We start from the raw sequence: 16,701 nt of genomic DNA, 5'->3' as shown, positions 1-16,701 counted from the left end.
GCAAGCCAGAGGGTATATGCCCAAGTAACGCATGGCCACGAGGCAGGAGAATGAGAACATCTACGGCGTTATGAACGTGTGCCACTACTTCCGTCGGTTCTAGATTCTGAGCGCCGGTCAGGATGAGCTTGACACTTCCCCCTACCAACTACCGACGATGCTTACTTCGAGTTAATGAAAATACGAGACGGCCAGCAATCCCACCGCCTACATTTAGAATTATGGGATCAATTAGGATGGTGAAGACTCCTCAATGACTGAAACAACTTCGGTATGGGGGTTTTGGTTATCTACGGGCAAAGAGGGCTTGGAACTGCCCTTTTCACTGCATTAGGCAAGGTCTTGGTGCCGAGTTATAGCTCGCAGAGGTAGGCCAGGCTTGAATCACCCGAGCCGATTTAGCTGGTCAGAGACTCAGAGTGTACCTTTTAACTCACCTTGAGGACCGAGTTGATAAGCAAGTAGATTTGCCCAACTTGCTAATATCTATGCGTCGTCTACTATTGATGTCTTCCGAAGCTGCTCAATTATTAAAGCGAGACATAAGATAGGTATACACACAGAAGAGTAGACAAGTTGACTTTGGAGATGTCTTGGTAGATACCTTATATATCGGTGGTAGCAATACAAACAAAAACGAGGGAGGGACTCGGTATTCCGAATAGAGAGGTCAGGTGGAGACTGCTTTTCTAACAAATTGGCTACCAGCCCGTATAGCTCAGTGGTAGAGCGTTCCGCTCGTACTCGTCAACGGAAAGGTCGGCGGTTCGATCCCGCCTGGGGGCATTCTTTTTCTTCGGAGATCACTTCTGATCCTATCCTAAATAGGCGAAGTATGTATGTTTTTGCTATTATGTGATAGAGAGGCAGGCAAGGAAGGATTTGGTAATAAATGAAGTTGAGTCTATTGCTAACCCCCTACGTACTTCCCTAATCAGCTGCTCTCCACTTCGTAGCTTATACTTTCTCGGTTCTTATAAGTATCTTAGACAGATAGTATATAATCAGCGAAAGAGATACCTATATGTATAGCTCTACCGTCTTAGGCTCTCTACCACTGAGCTATACGGGCGAATCATTTATTATCGATCAACAGCCCGCGCGCGTTGCTATCTGGAAGCCTAGTCGCCTTTTCAATAGATAGCCCGAGAACTTAGTACCAGAGGTCCACAACTACGTTCCTAAGTACCTTCCTGTCTTAAAACTCAGAATGAGTACCTGAGATGACACTCCCTGCATGAAGCCTTGCCGCCAGTGTTGTTGGTCATAACCGTCGTCGCCGGCCAATGGCTGCCGCTAACCAATTGTGACTGAAGTTCCATCAACCAAAACACCTCCAAGGCAAGGTGTCGATGTGAGCGGCATAATAGGTGAAACAGAGCCTCATCTCATATTGCTCGGATAGGCAATGCTCGACTGATAGTGAATTATGTGTCGATTGGTGAGGAAGCTACCTACCTAGGTAGGTTGGGGTAAGTGGAAGCACACGACTGCACCTGATCGTACGGAAAGGTCGACCGCCACGATCGCCGTGCTACATCTTGCCGTTGCTCCCAAATCCCTCAAACGTCCCATCTTCCTTACCACTCTTACTCCATTGTTATATATCCGACCTTGCGCCCATGCGTTCCATTCCTTGGCTCAATTCGACCTCCTGTCTGTTGCGCTCTGAATCGCCCACATGAGAACGCCACGCAGGGATGGTGTTTGCCGGTGCAGCATGCGTTGATATCTGAATGAGACACGTCCGAATAACATTGCTCGCATGAGGGACCTCAGTCCGACCGTCTGTTCACTTACTGGTTGTGGATTCTAGAACTCGCCAAAAGAAGAGAAGAAAGCGGGGAAACAAGAGGAAAGGAGAATAAGGTTAAAAAGGGGCAAAACAAGAGAAGAAGGAAAACAAAAAGCGAAACAGCCACTCAGTCTCGAGTTCGCGGTATGGGCCGAATTGGCCCACAGCGTCATACACGTATTTGGTCAAGAGCTGGTCAAGAGCAAGTCATCTACGAGAGGTCGTCCCAGCCTGCTGGAATGGGGCCACTCAAGTGGGCAACATGAGTGCCTCGGTTGCGTCATTGGGCAGCTCGTCTCGATGGGCCCGTGACAGGACATCGAGATCTGTCCTCGGGTCTGCTGCAATTCTGTTGCCGACCTTCATCAATTCATGGACCATGAGCTTCAGAGCAGTCAGCAACTTGCACGTTTGTGGAATTGTCAGCTTGTTTTATGTCAAACCGCGCCAAACTGAAACACATACTGCGCCACTCTCAGTTGACAGATCAGGCGGTTGCCAAAGTCTCTCGAAGCGTCGGGGGGTCGCCCGGTCGCTCGAAGCAATTCGGAGCAAGAGAGACGCGAACGCAGTGACGACACCGATATCGAGTTAGGTAGTACACCACAACGGCACGACCAACCCGATTTTCCCGCAGATGACAACGCTAACCGGCGAGTCGTCTGCCACCACTCAACACACCGTTGACATATCATATCACGCTCATTTCTCATTGTCCTCCGATGAGGTTACAGCTGTCTGATTCCGGCTAAACTGGATGAATGGGGCAGTTTAACGTTGTTGTCCCTGCTGCACGTCGAGAAACCTGAAACGGCAGCCCAATCGTGAACTGTAAGTGAATCAACCCCACAGGGATGTTTCGCAACATATTCCTCATGCGTAATTGCTCGTTCATCAGCGGTCTAGCTCTAACAACTCAACAATAGTTACACAATTTGTTACCAGGCACCGGGGCCTTGGATCTACACGAGTCCAAGGATCTGAAGTTTCCAGGAAAGCTCTCTTCACATCCGTGATGATCTCGACGCCTCGACCGTAAGACGAGGATCATGAGATCAGGATGATGAGCGGACACTTGGGTGGGGTTTGCACACAGCCGCTACCGTCAACTTGCGGATCTGGATTCGGCACTTGAATACCGGCAGCTTGCCCGGTCGAAGCTTGCATAGTTTGCCAAGAGGCTTGGCTCTTTCCCAGGTAGATAGGCTTTTGAAGGGATACGAGCCGGGATTGGGGCGCCAATGAGTTATGTAATATAGTCAAGGCGGCATTACAGGAAACAACGGAGGCGAAGTGTGGGGATGCACCATGTCGGTGCTACACAGGCTGCTAGCGATGTATCAGAACCCCAGCGAAGGGCCAGACTTGTTGTTGAAGTGGGCCGACACCCAGACATTACCACATGCTAGAAATGGGAATCTCGGAACCAGCGACCGGCGACGCATGCAACATGGCGCCGGGCCAAGACCGAGATGTGTTGCGGGACACCCCGTAGATCACTTTAACGTCGTCGATTCAGGCTAAATATGCTTTCCTCCTTGTGAGGCTCCTTCATTCGCGCCAGGCGATAGAGAGTGCGCTACCCCGGACCAGCCTAAGCGGGCCCCTGCCTTGAGGCTCGTCACCCGCTCCGGTTGGTAGACGCGTGAATAGCCGACTACCACAGGAATGGTGGGCAACGGTGACAATCGCGCATAGCCACCGGCGCGAGTACAGTATTCTCGGCGCTTCCATGGGGAGAGGTTCCACGGGGACTGTCTCCCTGAAGCCGGGAACAAGGTGGTTGAAGGACCGGGGGGGTTGTTGGGCGAGCGCAAGGGTTTGGGTGTATAACACCAGTATATATTGGGACATCTTCTCTCGAATCTGGTATCCGTCTTCCTCGCCACCTCTAGCATCACAGTACCGCAGTAACCGCAGCTTCGCAGTATCATAGTCTCCAGTCAACCCGCAAGCAACAAACATGGTCTCCCTCAAGGCTCTCCTCCTCGGCGCCGCCGGTGCCCTGGCGTTCCCGTTCAACGTTACTGAGATGAACGAGCTCGTCGCACGCGCGGGCACCCCGAGCGGCACCGGCACGCACAACGGCTACTTCTACTCGTTCTGGACCGACGGCGGCGGCAACGTCAACTACCAGAACGGCGCGGGCGGCTCCTACAGCGTGCAGTGGCAGAACTGCGGCAACTTTGTTGGCGGCAAGGGCTGGTATGTAGTGCCGAGGAGGGAACGGCAAAGCCATACACATAGAAACTAAACAACATGGTCCAGGAACCCCGGCGCGGCCCGCACCATCAACTACTCGGGCAGCTTCAACCCGCAGGGCAACGGCTACCTGGCCATCTACGGGTGGACCAAGAACCCGCTGGTCGAGTACTACATCGTCGAGTCGTTCGGCAACTACGACCCGTCGTCGCAGGCCAGCAAGTTCGGCACGATCCAGCAGGACGGCAGCACCTACACGGTGGCCAAGACGCGCCGCGTGAACCAGCCGTCCATCATCGGCACCGCCACCTTCGACCAGTTCTGGTCCGTCCGCCAGAACAAGCGCACCTCGGGCTCCGTCAACGTCGGCGCCCACTTCAACGCCTGGGCCAAGGCCGGCCTGCAGCTCGGCTCCCACGACTACCAGATCGTCGCCACCGAGGGCTACCAGAGCAGCGGTTCTTCGTCCATCACCGTGTCGTAAAAAAAGGCTGCCGGAATCTGCGAGTGGGGGGACTCTGCACGGGTTTCGTCACGGCGGATGTATTCAAGGCGTTGTGCCACACAACACCACAAATGATGGCCATTTGGCCCTACTTACTTTCCCTTTCGAGGTCTTCCAATATTTGTACTTGTACATATTCTCTTGGGGCTTAGCCCTTCTGTCAGCTGATTTTCGTATCGAACGTCGGTACGACGGCAGTACATACATACAAAAATGCGACCCTCCTTTCCGTGACCGGCTGGTACTGATGTTTTCAAGTTGTAATGACACTTCCATGTCGTAAGGAGGAGAGTCCAGGACTAATTAAGAGATGGTGCGCTTGAAGCTGCCGTTACCTGAACCAATAAGGTACAGTCGAGGCCTCGGGGCCAATATCATGATTTGCCGTGGGATATGCCTGCTGCCGAATCGTGTGCATGCTCTCCAGCTGATGAGAGACATTAGTAGATGAGAGCGACTGGCAGATGCCTTCCTTGCAATGTAGGTACAGTGAGGGGTCAAAAGTTTCCATACACCCCACTAAATCCAGCCACTTACATTTTCTACTCCTACCTTTAACAGAGGATATCTCAACAACCATTGAACGTAGGCAAAAATTATTATATTTAGATAATAGCCAAGTTCCCAAGCTTCAATATTTTGTATACCAACCCCGAGCCCTTTTGACACGGCAAGCCGGCGAGGCGCAGAGTCGATCAGCCTGTCAATAAGGGCCTGGTCAATAGCCCACCACGCCGCACGCAACTTCTCCTTAAAGTCTTCAATATTGAGCTCATTCCTTTTGAGTTCCCAGAGATCAGGGAACATTCTCTGAAGGTTCCTTTTCAGAGCTGCCCAAACATGCTCGATGGGGTTTAAATCCGGGCTATACGGAGGCCAATCCATCCACTCGATTCTATGCTTAGCAAGCCAACTTTGGGTAGCTTTATAAATATAAATCTTGGCATTGTCTTGCTGGAAATACCTTATACCGTCGTAATAAGGTAGGAGACCTTCTCGGAGAGCCTTTTAATAGGACTTGGCTATATATCTATCACGAATTAACCAACGGCAGGCTGCAGGGCAGACAGCCGTATGTAGGGACGCGGGGGCGTCCCAAGCCAATCATTTGGGACAATCAGGCGGACCAGTCAGAGACAGGCAAAGATGCTAAGGTGCCAATGTCGCTAAGCACTCTACAGGATATAAGTGATCAGAGTGATCAGGGGCATATTACGATAAGCACCCAGGTGCTTATCCAAATCGAAGCACTAAGCACTCAAGGAGATAGCTAGTATATAGTCACTCGTTCTAGAGGACTCTGGGAGTTCTCCAGTGAGCAATACAAACAGTAGAGTAACCCTACCTTACTGTACAGACATTGCGAATAGCACTGTTGTGAACCCTTTGGCTTCACTGAGACCTATAGTCCGACCAGCAGATACCTTCGACCGGCGAACCCTTTCAGAGGCAGGACTGCCTGTGGTTTCATCACAATATCCTCTACAAGGGGCGTCCTTATCTCTCTCTATAACGATCAGCTTACTCCGACCACCCCTCTATACCGTTCCCTAGACTATAATTGTAATATTCGCTTTGATATAGTTCTTCAAGTTGACAAACCGCTTGTCAAACTTCTCGGAAGGGAAATAGAATACCTAAGCAATTGGATTTAAAGTATTATTTTAATACGAACACTTATCAGAAAAGAACATCAAGATTAGATTAGCTAAGGAAAACAATATATCAAATTCAGGGTTCGAACTCTTAACAACTCCTTAATATCTTTAAGCTATATATATACCCAGTCGTACCTCTTTTGGGCATCTTCTTCTAAGAGAGGTATTCTTTTCTTTACTTTCCATTTACATAGGTTATAAGCGCAGAGGCATCGACGGATCGTCGAGTAGGAGACTTTAGACCCCGTAGCTACTACTAGAGCCTTTTTAGCAAGATCCTAGTTTCTCTTTAAAAGAGATAGGATATACCGCTTCTCTAATCGTAAGAGCTTCTGAGGACGGCCCTTTCGAGGCTTCAAATCAAAGGTTGTTGAGTTTCCCAACGTCGAAGGCATTCTTATACAGCGCTGACAGAGACACCAAACGCGTCTGCTACAGCCCGGTAACTTTTGCCACAAGCCACAGCAGAGCATATAGCTGCACGAGCCACTGGTGATAATTCCCCGTTACGGCCGCGATTTTCCGTCAATTTGGCTCCGAAATCAGCTAAATTGAGCTTCATGGCGTTGAGTTGTTGGAGTTGCAAGAGGAGAGGGTTGTCGCGACGCGTGGAAAGTCGCGTTTGATTAAGTGGAGTGTATGGAGACTTTTGAACCCTGACTGTACGACATGCAGAAATCGAAACCTAGTAGGGCTTAGAATGCTGTAGCGGTACGTTTCCACCTGAAAACTGACCGTTGCTATGCTATGTTCTCACGAGAACAGTCGTCGCCGGGCAAGTGCAAGGCTCTGGTACCTAGGAAGCTAACTGCATTGTAAGAGAATATTTAGCTTTAGTTGCAGGAGGAAACGAGCAAGAAATGAAGTATTTACTCCTTATAGTAAAAAATAACGTTGTAACGAAGTTGGGCTACCAGATGTGGGGCACTTGCCAATGGTTCTCGACCATACCATAACCGTGCCCGATCCAACACTTTCTCGCCTATGCATCGAGCATTTCCCTGCAAAAAGATGATCTACTCATTGAAAATGTATGAAAGATTAATTGCTTGCCCACAGCCAGAATCGAACTGACGACCTCACCAAGATTGATCAACGAATGAAGGTAGTAGCAGAGTTGTTCATCAATCGGGGGAGTTAGTCGTACGGCATCTGAGTCTAGGAAAGCTATCTACTTGGCATACAACCTGACAAATTGCGGCACTGGAAAAACCTAGGACATGGCCCACGTTGCATGGTGCTCGCCAACTCGGAGCAGGCTAGCCGATGCGGTGACTCATACAACGGGAAGACGAAGGTTCGGTTAGAAATAAGAACTGAGGTTTATTTTTACTCCCTTGGTAGCTCTCTCTTCTCGCAGCATCCCATACGCTGGGCCACTCCACAAACCACCCCATTGACATTCATTCCATCAAATACTCGATGAGAATCTATCCGTCACCACCACCACCCAAGCTTGCCGGGTACATTTAGCCCAGCATGGACGAGAGTCTCGCCGAAGCACGATATGCCCGTTTGAGGTGGAACGCTCCGCTCTCCGAAAGCCACGCCGACCAGCTGCTGGAATGCCTGCAATTATCTTCCATCACGAGTCTCGTCGATCTGGGCTGTGGCTGGGGGGAGCTGCTACTTCGCGCCATCTCACGCACCGATATGGATGGGCCGGTCACCGGCGTAGACATCGATGTCGCCGTGCTACAGCGGGCAAGGAGGGCGGCCGAGCAGCGGGGGTTGAAAGTCTCGTTTATCGAGCAGCCGGCAGGAGAGTGGCGGGAGACGCGAAGCCGCGCCATATGCATCGGGTCGTCGCATTCGCTCGGCGGGAGCAAGGCCATGCTCGAGAGGCTGTCCGAAATTGTTCCACGCGGCAGGGTGCTAGTCGGCGACATGTGTTGGGAACGGCCGCCCACCGATGCTGCGCGTGCCGTGTTCGGCGACGAAGTGCCCATGCTCGCTGACCTCGCCGCTCTATGCCGGGAGACGGGCTGGGAGGTGCTGCATCTGAGCACGGCCGACCAGCGCGAGTGGGACGACTTCGAGTCTCGACATCGAGCCGGACTTCGGGAGTGGTTGCTGTCGAATCATGACAGTCCGCAGGCGATGGAAATTCGGCAGCAGCAAAATGCTCGCGAGCAGGAATATCTCACCGTCTATCGCGGTGTGTTGAGCTTCGTGTATCTGGTGCTGGGTCGGTAACAACTGTTCGCCGGTCAACATTACGAGTGGAAAGCCATCTGTAGAGGATCGGATCTAGAATCTAGACGACCGGAGGATTAGGCGCAATCATACCACAAAAGACAATAGACTTCCCATTTCGGGCATGTTTCATTACCGAAGACGGCGACCGTTATGGCCTTTTGGTTCATTTCCCTTTCAAACCGTCTCCCACATATAAGCCATTTCTGTGGTTTACCTGGGCATGTCATGATCTTCGTCTTCTACATACCAGACAACCTTTGCTCTAATTTGCACACTGCATACTGCAACATTGATCCCTGGCATCATCGCCTCCCTGCGATACCCTTGACGGGCTGGAAATCTTCGTAATGCTCATATTGTTACACGTTACGGAGTCGTAGTTTATTATCTCGGTTTGTAGATATCTACGTCCCAGACTATGCTCAGCCATATCACCGAGAGGCTCATCGACGGGAGCAGATGTAGATGTTCCTGACTGTGTTTGGGGAGCCACGGACATAAGAAGAACTGAACCCCATCTACCGTGAATTCATGAACGGTTGTTCAAAAGCCAGACAGAGTACTTAGTTGTTCAAAGCCAAACAGACTACGTAGCTGTTCATCGGTGACCACAGATAGAACGTTAAGACAACATAATTGTAGTCTGCCTACATTCCTTAGAGCTGGATATCGAGTAGCTCATTGAAAAATATACCCTAGGTCCCGCCTGCCCTTGTGCATTCAACTACACAACACCGCAAAAGGCCTTGCGCCAATCAACCTCCCAAGTCTCAACGAGCCCGTCTTCCTCACTCCCCCCAGTGTATCATTCTCTCCATCATCAACCTCCTCCTCCTCGTTCTACGTCGGTCCTAGCCCCGCTTCTCCCGACGATCGGGCCTTATGATGCAGCTCCGGCGGCAGCGGATCGGCCTCACACCGGTCGGCCGCGACATCAGCTTCGCTCTCGGTCGGATTGCCCTTCACCTCGGTCCCAAACATCTGTGCGGAGATGAAGACACCTGTGCCGGCCCCTGTCGCCGGACCAGGCCCATAACCGGGGCCGAGATGGTCACTTGTCTTGCTGCTGTCCGGACCCTGCTGGATCTGCGTGCTGTAGAAAAAGGAGCACCTCGGCTGCTGGCCGAGTGATCTGGGTGTGTAGATGGGATGGCAGCGGACGCCGAGTGTGTTGACGGTTGTGCGCAGGGCGGAGGTTGTTGCCCTGGGAATCCTTATCGGAATCGCGAGAAGGCGGCGCATGATGGTAAGTCTCTAAGCCGGCAGTTGGCATTAATCTTAAGGGTCTCAGTAACTGACCATGTCGTCGCCGTCTCTCATGTTTATAAGAGATGGGCTGGCTTCGAGAACGTTGTTGTATCTCCTGACATGACGTCATCGCAACAATGACTGACAGCGTGGAGCGGTCGAATATCCGGTGGTGTAGACATTTGGCCTATGCAAAGACTGCTTTACGACGATGGGCTATTACTATAGTCCCGTGGGTGCATCTGCAATCTTCGCTCTCAACTGGTCTGTATAGCAGCAGGAGATAGCTTGGGCTCTATGTCGCCTTTTCTCTTAGCAGGCCGCCCAGTCTAACACCCGCGCACGTTGGCAGAAAGTTTCAATGCGGAGTTCGGCATTCGTGAGCTCCGCCCGGCTTGCTTTCGGAAGACGGCACAAACCTGGAAAGGCTCAACTCAGTCGATCGTCGCCACCCCGTTGCCGCCGAAGTATGTATGGCGGTTGATGTGGGCAACCAGTTCATCTTCAGAACCAACTGGACAATCTTCTGTGGCAGACACACAAAATACGCACCAAAAACCGTGACGCCGCCGGCGAAGTTCTGAAACTTGCCCATGAGCACGCGGTTTGCTGCACCCGGTGCTTTGGATCGTCAGGGGCTGGAAATGCGGGGACCAAACGCCGGCCCGGGAGAAGATCGGCACGAGGACTGGATTAGGCTCGGCGATCCCAACTCTGAGAGGGGCCACAAGGCATCATCAAGGGTCCAGTTTGCCCGCGAGGAAACAAGACTGGTAGGGGCTTGAAACGGCCGTTGAGTCTAGGGACCAATAGCAGAGAAATTGTTTCGGGTTGACAGAGGCCTTGGGCATTGTGGGAATGGAGACTGCAAGGGAGGCCGCAGTTTTGATTTCGGCACATTCCTGCCGGGTGGCACCGAGGAGGGATCTCCCTTTCAAAATCCCCGAGTGCGCCGCGGCCCAAGGTTCAGGCCGTGTCCCTGACTGCGATAACTAAGCTTCAACGAAACTCCCAGCCGCAGAAGAACGAGCCAGCAACATGTCGACCCTCATAGGGCAAGCGCCCACCAACCTTGGGCCGTTGACGACGACATTCACACCGCCGGCGGCGTGTACTGTCGCGGTTGGCGCGGGTCGTGGTGGTCTGGCTGGGTTGCTGGGCGGCGGGGGCGATAACCACGTCGCGTACCTAGCACAGGCGTGCTCGCGAGGGAAGGCTTTCGATGCCACTTCCTGTTGGCCGGCAACGTCCAAGGGTGCCGAGGAGAAGGAACCGCCACTTCACGGATGGGGCTTCTACTCGCCGGGCCTCCACTGCCCCATCGGATACGCGACGGCATGCTCGGCTACAGGAGGGAGCGGCGGAAGCTCAGGTTGGCCGGTCCAGTTCAAGCTGCGAGACGGGGAGACGGCCGTCGGCTGCTGTCCAAGGTTAGTCTTCTCAGGCTTCGAGTCTTCGCATCAACATGAGGGTTTCTGACCTCATCCAGCGGCTATGGCTGTGCGAACGTGAACGGTCAGACGTGCACAATGGTGGCAATGTCGGACACTATCCCAACCGTCACATGCGACGGAACCAAGAGCGGCGACTTCGCCTTTCAAACAATCCCCGATATCGAAGCAACCATCACGGCACTCAGTTTATTCGCCCCGATGATCCAGATCAACTGGCAGAGCAGTGACCGCGCCGAACCGAGCAGTACCTCCACCCCAAAGATCACCGCCTCATCACCATCAAAGCCCGCTGCCGCCACCAAAACGACATCAGCAAGCCACCAAATTACCGCGTCCGGGACGCAAACCATAGACCTTAGCGCAACATCCGGCCCGGAAAGCGAAACGCTCGTCCTCGATAACAGCGCCCATACCACAGGAGGAGACGCGAACGTGGACCTCAATCTCGGTACCGACTCCCCAATTGCAACCAGCACCCCCTCCCTCCAAGAAGGAAAGGTGGGATCCGACGACGGCGACGACTCATCCTTCAGTTCAGGCGCAAAAGTAGCCATCGGCGTGACCGGCGCAGTGGCTCTCGTGATGGTGCTGGTTTGCGCGCTTTTTTATTTCTGGCGGCGACGGCAGCAGCGACGGGAAGAGGCCGAGCTGGACGCGATGTTCGATGGTGGGTGTGGTGGTGGTGGTGGTGTTGGACCAAAGCACACCATGACGGACGGAGGCGACTTTACGAGCAATGATGACATCCCCGGGTGGTATCGTGGGCAGAGGTTGGCTGCGGCTCCAACTCGGGATCCATTCTTTATTAGGGATGCAGGAGGTGGTGGTGCGTGGGGGATGAAGGAGGTCGAGATGCACGTCCCGGCTCCGGCTCCCGCTGCAGCGCCGTACGATTTCCGGACATATCGTCCATGACACATGTGGGGGGCGATGACCGGTGTGATTTTGCGTGCAATGTGTTGTACGGACTACGCCGCGTGCAATTTTGCAATTTGGTGTGGGCGTTGACCGGTGTTTGTGTATCGCTAATTGGTGCTTGGAGTTGGGACGAACTTAGAGAGATAGTTGATAGAGCACATTTTATCATTCACTCTGAACTTCCACGTGTTCGAACGGCGATGGGAAGTTGCTGTGGAAACAACGTTGAGTGAAGATGACCGACCCCTCTGCCCCTGAAGGCACGCACGGGCCACTCAGCTTCCCCAGATGCCAAGAGTCCGGCTCAAGGAGTTCTCAAAGCTCCAACATGTACAATTGCACACAACGCACCACATGGAAGGGAGCGCATAATCGTCAACAATCGAGAGCATCGCTCATGCCTCACGTTGCCCCTAACCTGCTCTGTCATTGTCCGCACTAGTTCGGGATGAGACGATGTCGGCCGAGCCCACGCGCCCGCTGCTGTTGCCTCAGAACCGCAAGCTGCGACACCTTCGCGGTATCGCTCTAAGGAACTTGCGCTTCTCACGACCCCGCGGCCAAACCATTGACGATGCCGCCCTCAATAAGAGCCCCGCAAAGCTCGAGTCGATGCGCAATGCGCCGCAGCTCCACCATGCCCTCTCCTCCGAAGACCTTCGACCGCCGGCTGCGCGCAGGAGGAGCACCAACCTTGCCAATGCCAGCCCGGCCGCAAGACAGAAGAAATTCGAGGACTCGTTCGACGGCAAGCTCGCCGATGCCTTCTTCTCGCTGCATGTCGAGGGCGATGAGGACCCCATTTATATCAGTGAGGTGGCAGAGCGCGCGACGGTACGGCTCCGGAGCGCTGACGGCTGCGAGGTTGTCCGGCTGACTGCGACCAGAACTTCAACTTCCGGCTCTTCGAGCTGGTCGACCTCGACTCGTCCATCACACAATCCCCGCAGGTGACAATCAGGGTATGGGCCAGGCGCCATGACGCGTGGACCCTCCTGCTTGAGGACGAAGTCGACCTGCGAGCCCTCAATTGGCTGGGCAGCCTTCAGAGCGTCCACTTCCCGCCGAACAGTCTGGTCTTCTACATGGTTGACGGTATCTACTCGCTCGAGCTCTCTAGCAAGCCTGCGCCGCCAAAGCATACTCCTCCGGCCCCAATCTCGTCATACAATGCGTTGATGAGATTGGCTACACTCGATAATTCGATCCAGGACGGTCTTGCGACCCGCGAGCGCCTTACGCAGCAGATTAACGACCTTCTTAGTCGAGAAGCGAAGAATGGTGTCCCGGCAGCCGAAGATCAACTCGCCTTGACAACAAAATACCTTGCGCAACAACGGCGAGCCGTGGCCGCAGCCAAAAAGCGCAACGAGGAACTGAAGACCTCCATCACCGCGCGCAGGGAAGCCATAGCCCAGGGCCGCGACGCTCAAGAGAAGGCGGCCCAAGACGTCTCGAACGCGACAGAGAAGCTTACCCAGTCGCAAGCCCTTCTCGCCCAAACGAAGTCTGGAATTCGCGGTCAACGCCGCCGCATCTGCGAAGACCTCTCCCGCATCTACAACATTGCCCCTGTTCCCGACGCGCCCCCCCTGTCCTTCCAGATTTGCGGCCTACATCTCCCCAACACAAATTACGACTCCACGTCCAAGTCACCCACCATTACTGAAGACAGCATGTCGGCCGCCCTCGGCCTGGTTGCGCAGCTCACCGACTCCCTGCAGTACTACCTCGCCGTGCCGCTCCCCTATCCCATCCGCCCGTTTGGCTCCCGGTCCAGCATACGCGACGATATCTCCCAGCTTCCCGATCTGCAGCGCGAGTTCCCGTTGTATTTGCCTCGCGGAGGATCCAGCGCCCAGTTTCGGTTCGACTACGGTTGGTTCTTGCTAAACAAGGATATCGAGGCGCTGTGCAGCTCGCAGGGATTGAAGGTGGTGGACATACGACATACACTACCCAATCTCAAGTACCTGCTGTATGTCTGCAGCGCGGGGAGCGAAGAGGTGCCGGAGCGGAAGAGGGGCGGGGTTAGGGGGTTGTGGGCTGGTAGATTGAAGGGTGGCAGCAGTGTTACCGCTGATGATGCCAGTAGCGGGGGTGCAGGAAGTCGACGGGGGAGTGAAGAGAGTGATAGGATGGGGAGACCCAGGGACGAGTTCAGGAAGGCGGTTGCTTCTGCCGGAAGGGAAAGGAACCATGTCGACGACATGATCGATGGGGGTGTGATGCTGCCCTTCGCAGAAGGGGAGACCAAGTTGACGTTGAGGACCAAGGGGCTGAGGGAGAGCGCGGCGGCTGAATGAGTGACTGTACGGCAGCAAGAGGACGATACAAGCTGGCACACCTTCTCTGGGAAGCCTCCAGTCACCATCGGCGCATCGACAGCATTGACGCAACCTAGGCTGCCGGACCGACAGACAACGGCGCTCAAGTGCCAAGAACACAGATCACACACATCTACTTCGTTGCGGCCCGGTAAGAGGCGATTTCGAGCGTACTTCAAGCTTGCCCACAAGGCCTGCTTTTCTACTTCATCGTGCTTTGTTGGCCAACAGCCTCTTGCGTTGATTCCCGTCCCTGAGCCGTGGCCACAAGCCAGCATGCGAGGAGAGCTTGTCCTTGTTAGATGTGTGTGTGTTGCGTCGATCCCCGGCGGCAACCCCCGGTCTTTGTCCCAACGGGAATAAAAATTCCCTGAGATCGTGGATTGTCTTGGTGCTGAAGAGGACTTACGTCGAAGAGCTCTGGTGGCAGGATGCCAAGCGTACCAACTATAGACTGTGGTATCGGAAGTGCCCTGGAGTTGTGCTCGGACGGTTACCTTGATACTATAAAAATGTTAAGGTGCGTTTTTGGGGAAGCCTTGGGTATTTGAAGTTAGCGGGATAATCGGCTAGGAAGGCTTTGACGTGTCAGGTCAAGTCCTAACCTATGATCAGCCGGTTAGTCAGAATATGGTGCCTCCTAGGCACCTATGACTGACTGTTGAACTTAGGGGGTCACACAGGTTGTATTGCTCACTTGAGGAGTCTGAGACTCCGGGGGACCTTGGTTCCTTACGTACATGGAGAGTCCGTTTTCCCAGTCTTCTACCCCTGTTCCTGCTGTACCGGTACTTCCAGGACCATGCCTAGCTTGTGGTCTCTGCCCCTGATTTCAGCACTGACGCACTAGTATATCGTACCATTCGGTGGTCTTCGTCAGGTAGACTAGGGAAAAATGACGCGAGACAGCAACTTTGGGGTGGTGAATGTCCGATACGGTGGAACAAAGTAGAACTTCACGAACGGATACCAGGGCAAGAGACACGCTTCCCGAATGCGACAGACGGGAGTGTCCTTGGTGGGAAGCCCAAGTTCATTGCGGCGAGACAATGAGAACTAAGTCGGACCCCCCCCATTCCGACCACCCCACTTTCCGACCACTTAGCAAATTCTCACCGCTCTTCCAACCCAACCACTTTAACTTACCACAACTCAGTCAATTTCAGGCCAAACAAGCTTATTTTTGACTATATTTCCGTCAGTTCAAGATGCCTTATACTGAACAGGACTTACATGATGCGATTGCAGAATACTACCAGGGTGGCCGTTCGATGAGAAGTATCTGCCGGGAATTCGGCATACCAAGGACTACACTTCACGACCGCCTCTCTGGCTCCCAAACCCATTCAACTGCGGCCGAATCGCAACAGACCCTTAGCCGGGTACAGGAAGATCATCTTACCCGATGGGTCTTGACCCAGGTTGCCCTCGGTGTTCCACCAACTCATGCCCAGATCAGGGAGTTCGCCAGCCGAGTTCTACAGGCACAAGGAGCCAGCCGTACGACTGTCGGAAAGGGCTGGATGACCCGGTTCCTTCGCAGGAACCCAGTCCTTCGAACCCAGCGAGCCCGTAAGATAGACTCGGTCCGCATCAATGGGGCCACTGACTCAGTCATCCGCAGTTGGTGGCCGCGACTGAATATCCCAGCTATCAAGGACATCCTACCAGCTAACCGCTATAACTTTGACGAATTCGGCATTATGGAAGGCCAGGGAACCAACGGCTTGGTGGTTGGAAGCTCACGAACGCGTGCGGTTCAACGGAGAGTTCCTGGTTCGCGAGCCTGGACCTCTTTTCTTGAGTGTGTCTCAGCGACAGGGGTAGCGCTCCCACCAACTGTCATCTTCAAAGGGAAGAGCCTTCAACAACAATGGTTCCCGGTCAAAAAGGAGGAACTAAAAGAGTGGAAGTGGGCTTCAACTGCTACCGGCTGGATAAACAGAGTGGTTGCATTAGAATGGCTTCAAGAGGTGTTTATCCCCCGGACCCGGCTACAAGATCCCTCCCAGAGACGGCTATTGATACTAGATGGCCATGACAGCCATAGAACTGACGACTTTATGTGGGCATGCTATAAGAACAATATCCAATTGCTCTTTTTGCCTCCCCATACGTCCTATATTCTTCAACCGTTGGATTTGTCAGTGTTCTCCCCCTTGAAGCACATATACCGGAAGCTCCTCAACAAGTTGACCTCCTGGTCCGAATCGACAGTATTAGGCAAGCAGATGATGATCAAATGTATCGTGGAAGCTCGTAAAGAGGCCATTACAGCCCATAATATCAAGGCGGGATGGAGGGCATCTGGGTTATGGCCGGTCAATATGGCTAAACCCCTGATGAGCCGGCTTCTACTGGAAAATTCAAACAGCGTAGCCGGGGTTGATGAACA

The 16,701-nt window shown here is 53.5% G+C and overlaps 4 protein-coding genes and 1 non-coding gene across 5 annotated transcripts; 4 read left to right on the top strand and 1 right to left on the bottom strand.

Moving 5' to 3' along the window:
• The first annotated feature begins 707 nt into the window (after positions 1-707).
• Positions 708-786, top strand: B0T15DRAFT_t36. The gene has a single exon. It is a non-coding gene; the product is annotated as a tRNA-Thr (tRNA).
• A 2,753-nt stretch (positions 787-3,539) lies between these two features.
• Positions 3,540-4,513, top strand: B0T15DRAFT_2665 (endo-beta1,4-xylanase A). Its single transcript, XM_062863411.1, has 2 exons — positions 3,540-4,000; positions 4,064-4,513. The coding sequence occupies exons 1-2, from the start codon at positions 3,759-3,761 to the stop codon at positions 4,479-4,481; spliced, it is 660 nt and encodes a 219-aa protein (XP_062725200.1). The 5' UTR covers positions 3,540-3,758; the 3' UTR covers positions 4,482-4,513.
• A 2,680-nt stretch (positions 4,514-7,193) lies between these two features.
• Positions 7,194-8,609, top strand: B0T15DRAFT_2653 (putative SAM-dependent methyltransferase). Its single transcript, XM_062863397.1, has one exon. It carries the CDS (start codon positions 7,640-7,642, stop codon positions 8,354-8,356), a length of 717 nt encoding a protein of 238 aa, XP_062725199.1. The 5' UTR covers positions 7,194-7,639; the 3' UTR covers positions 8,357-8,609.
• Positions 8,610-9,042: 433 nt separating this feature from the next.
• On the bottom strand, positions 9,043-9,783 carry B0T15DRAFT_2567 (uncharacterized protein). Its single transcript, XM_062863260.1, has one exon. It carries the CDS (start codon positions 9,599-9,601, stop codon positions 9,200-9,202), a length of 402 nt encoding a protein of 133 aa, XP_062725198.1. The 5' UTR covers positions 9,602-9,783; the 3' UTR covers positions 9,043-9,199.
• An 862-nt stretch (positions 9,784-10,645) lies between these two features.
• Positions 10,646-14,285, top strand: B0T15DRAFT_506201 (UV radiation resistance protein and autophagy-related subunit 14-domain-containing protein; the record flags this gene model as incomplete). The annotated part of the gene is made up of 4 exons (XM_062867556.1): positions 10,646-11,037; positions 11,097-11,887; positions 12,422-12,813; positions 12,867-14,285. 4 exons carry the CDS (start codon positions 10,646-10,648, stop codon positions 14,283-14,285), a joined length of 2,994 nt encoding a protein of 997 aa, XP_062725197.1.
• Positions 14,286-16,701: the final 2,416 nt, after the last annotated feature.

Source organism: Chaetomium strumarium, assembly GCF_033439665.1.
Source record: "Chaetomium strumarium strain CBS 333.67 chromosome Unknown B0T15scaffold_1, whole genome shotgun sequence".
NCBI lineage: Eukaryota > Fungi > Ascomycota > Sordariomycetes > Sordariales > Chaetomiaceae > Chaetomium > Chaetomium strumarium.
Note: the sequence above shows the minus strand (reverse complement) of the source record. Positions and strands in the feature narration are given on the sequence as shown.

Excerpts from the sequence above, each read along its gene's own strand:
- B0T15DRAFT_2665 (XM_062863411.1), top strand. The coding sequence starts at position 3,759 with ATGGTCTCCCTCAAGGCTCTCCTCCTCGGCGCCGCCGGTGCCCTGGCG. Across the intron at positions 4,001-4,063 it reads TTTGTTGGCGGCAAGGGCTG|GAACCCCGGCGCGGCCCGCA; the intron begins GTATGTAGTGCC and ends AACATGGTCCAG.
- B0T15DRAFT_2653 (XM_062863397.1), top strand. The coding sequence starts at position 7,640 with ATGGACGAGAGTCTCGCCGAAGCACGATATGCCCGTTTGAGGTGGAAC.
- B0T15DRAFT_2567 (XM_062863260.1), bottom strand. The coding sequence starts at position 9,601 with ATGCGCCGCCTTCTCGCGATTCCGATAAGGATTCCCAGGGCAACAACC.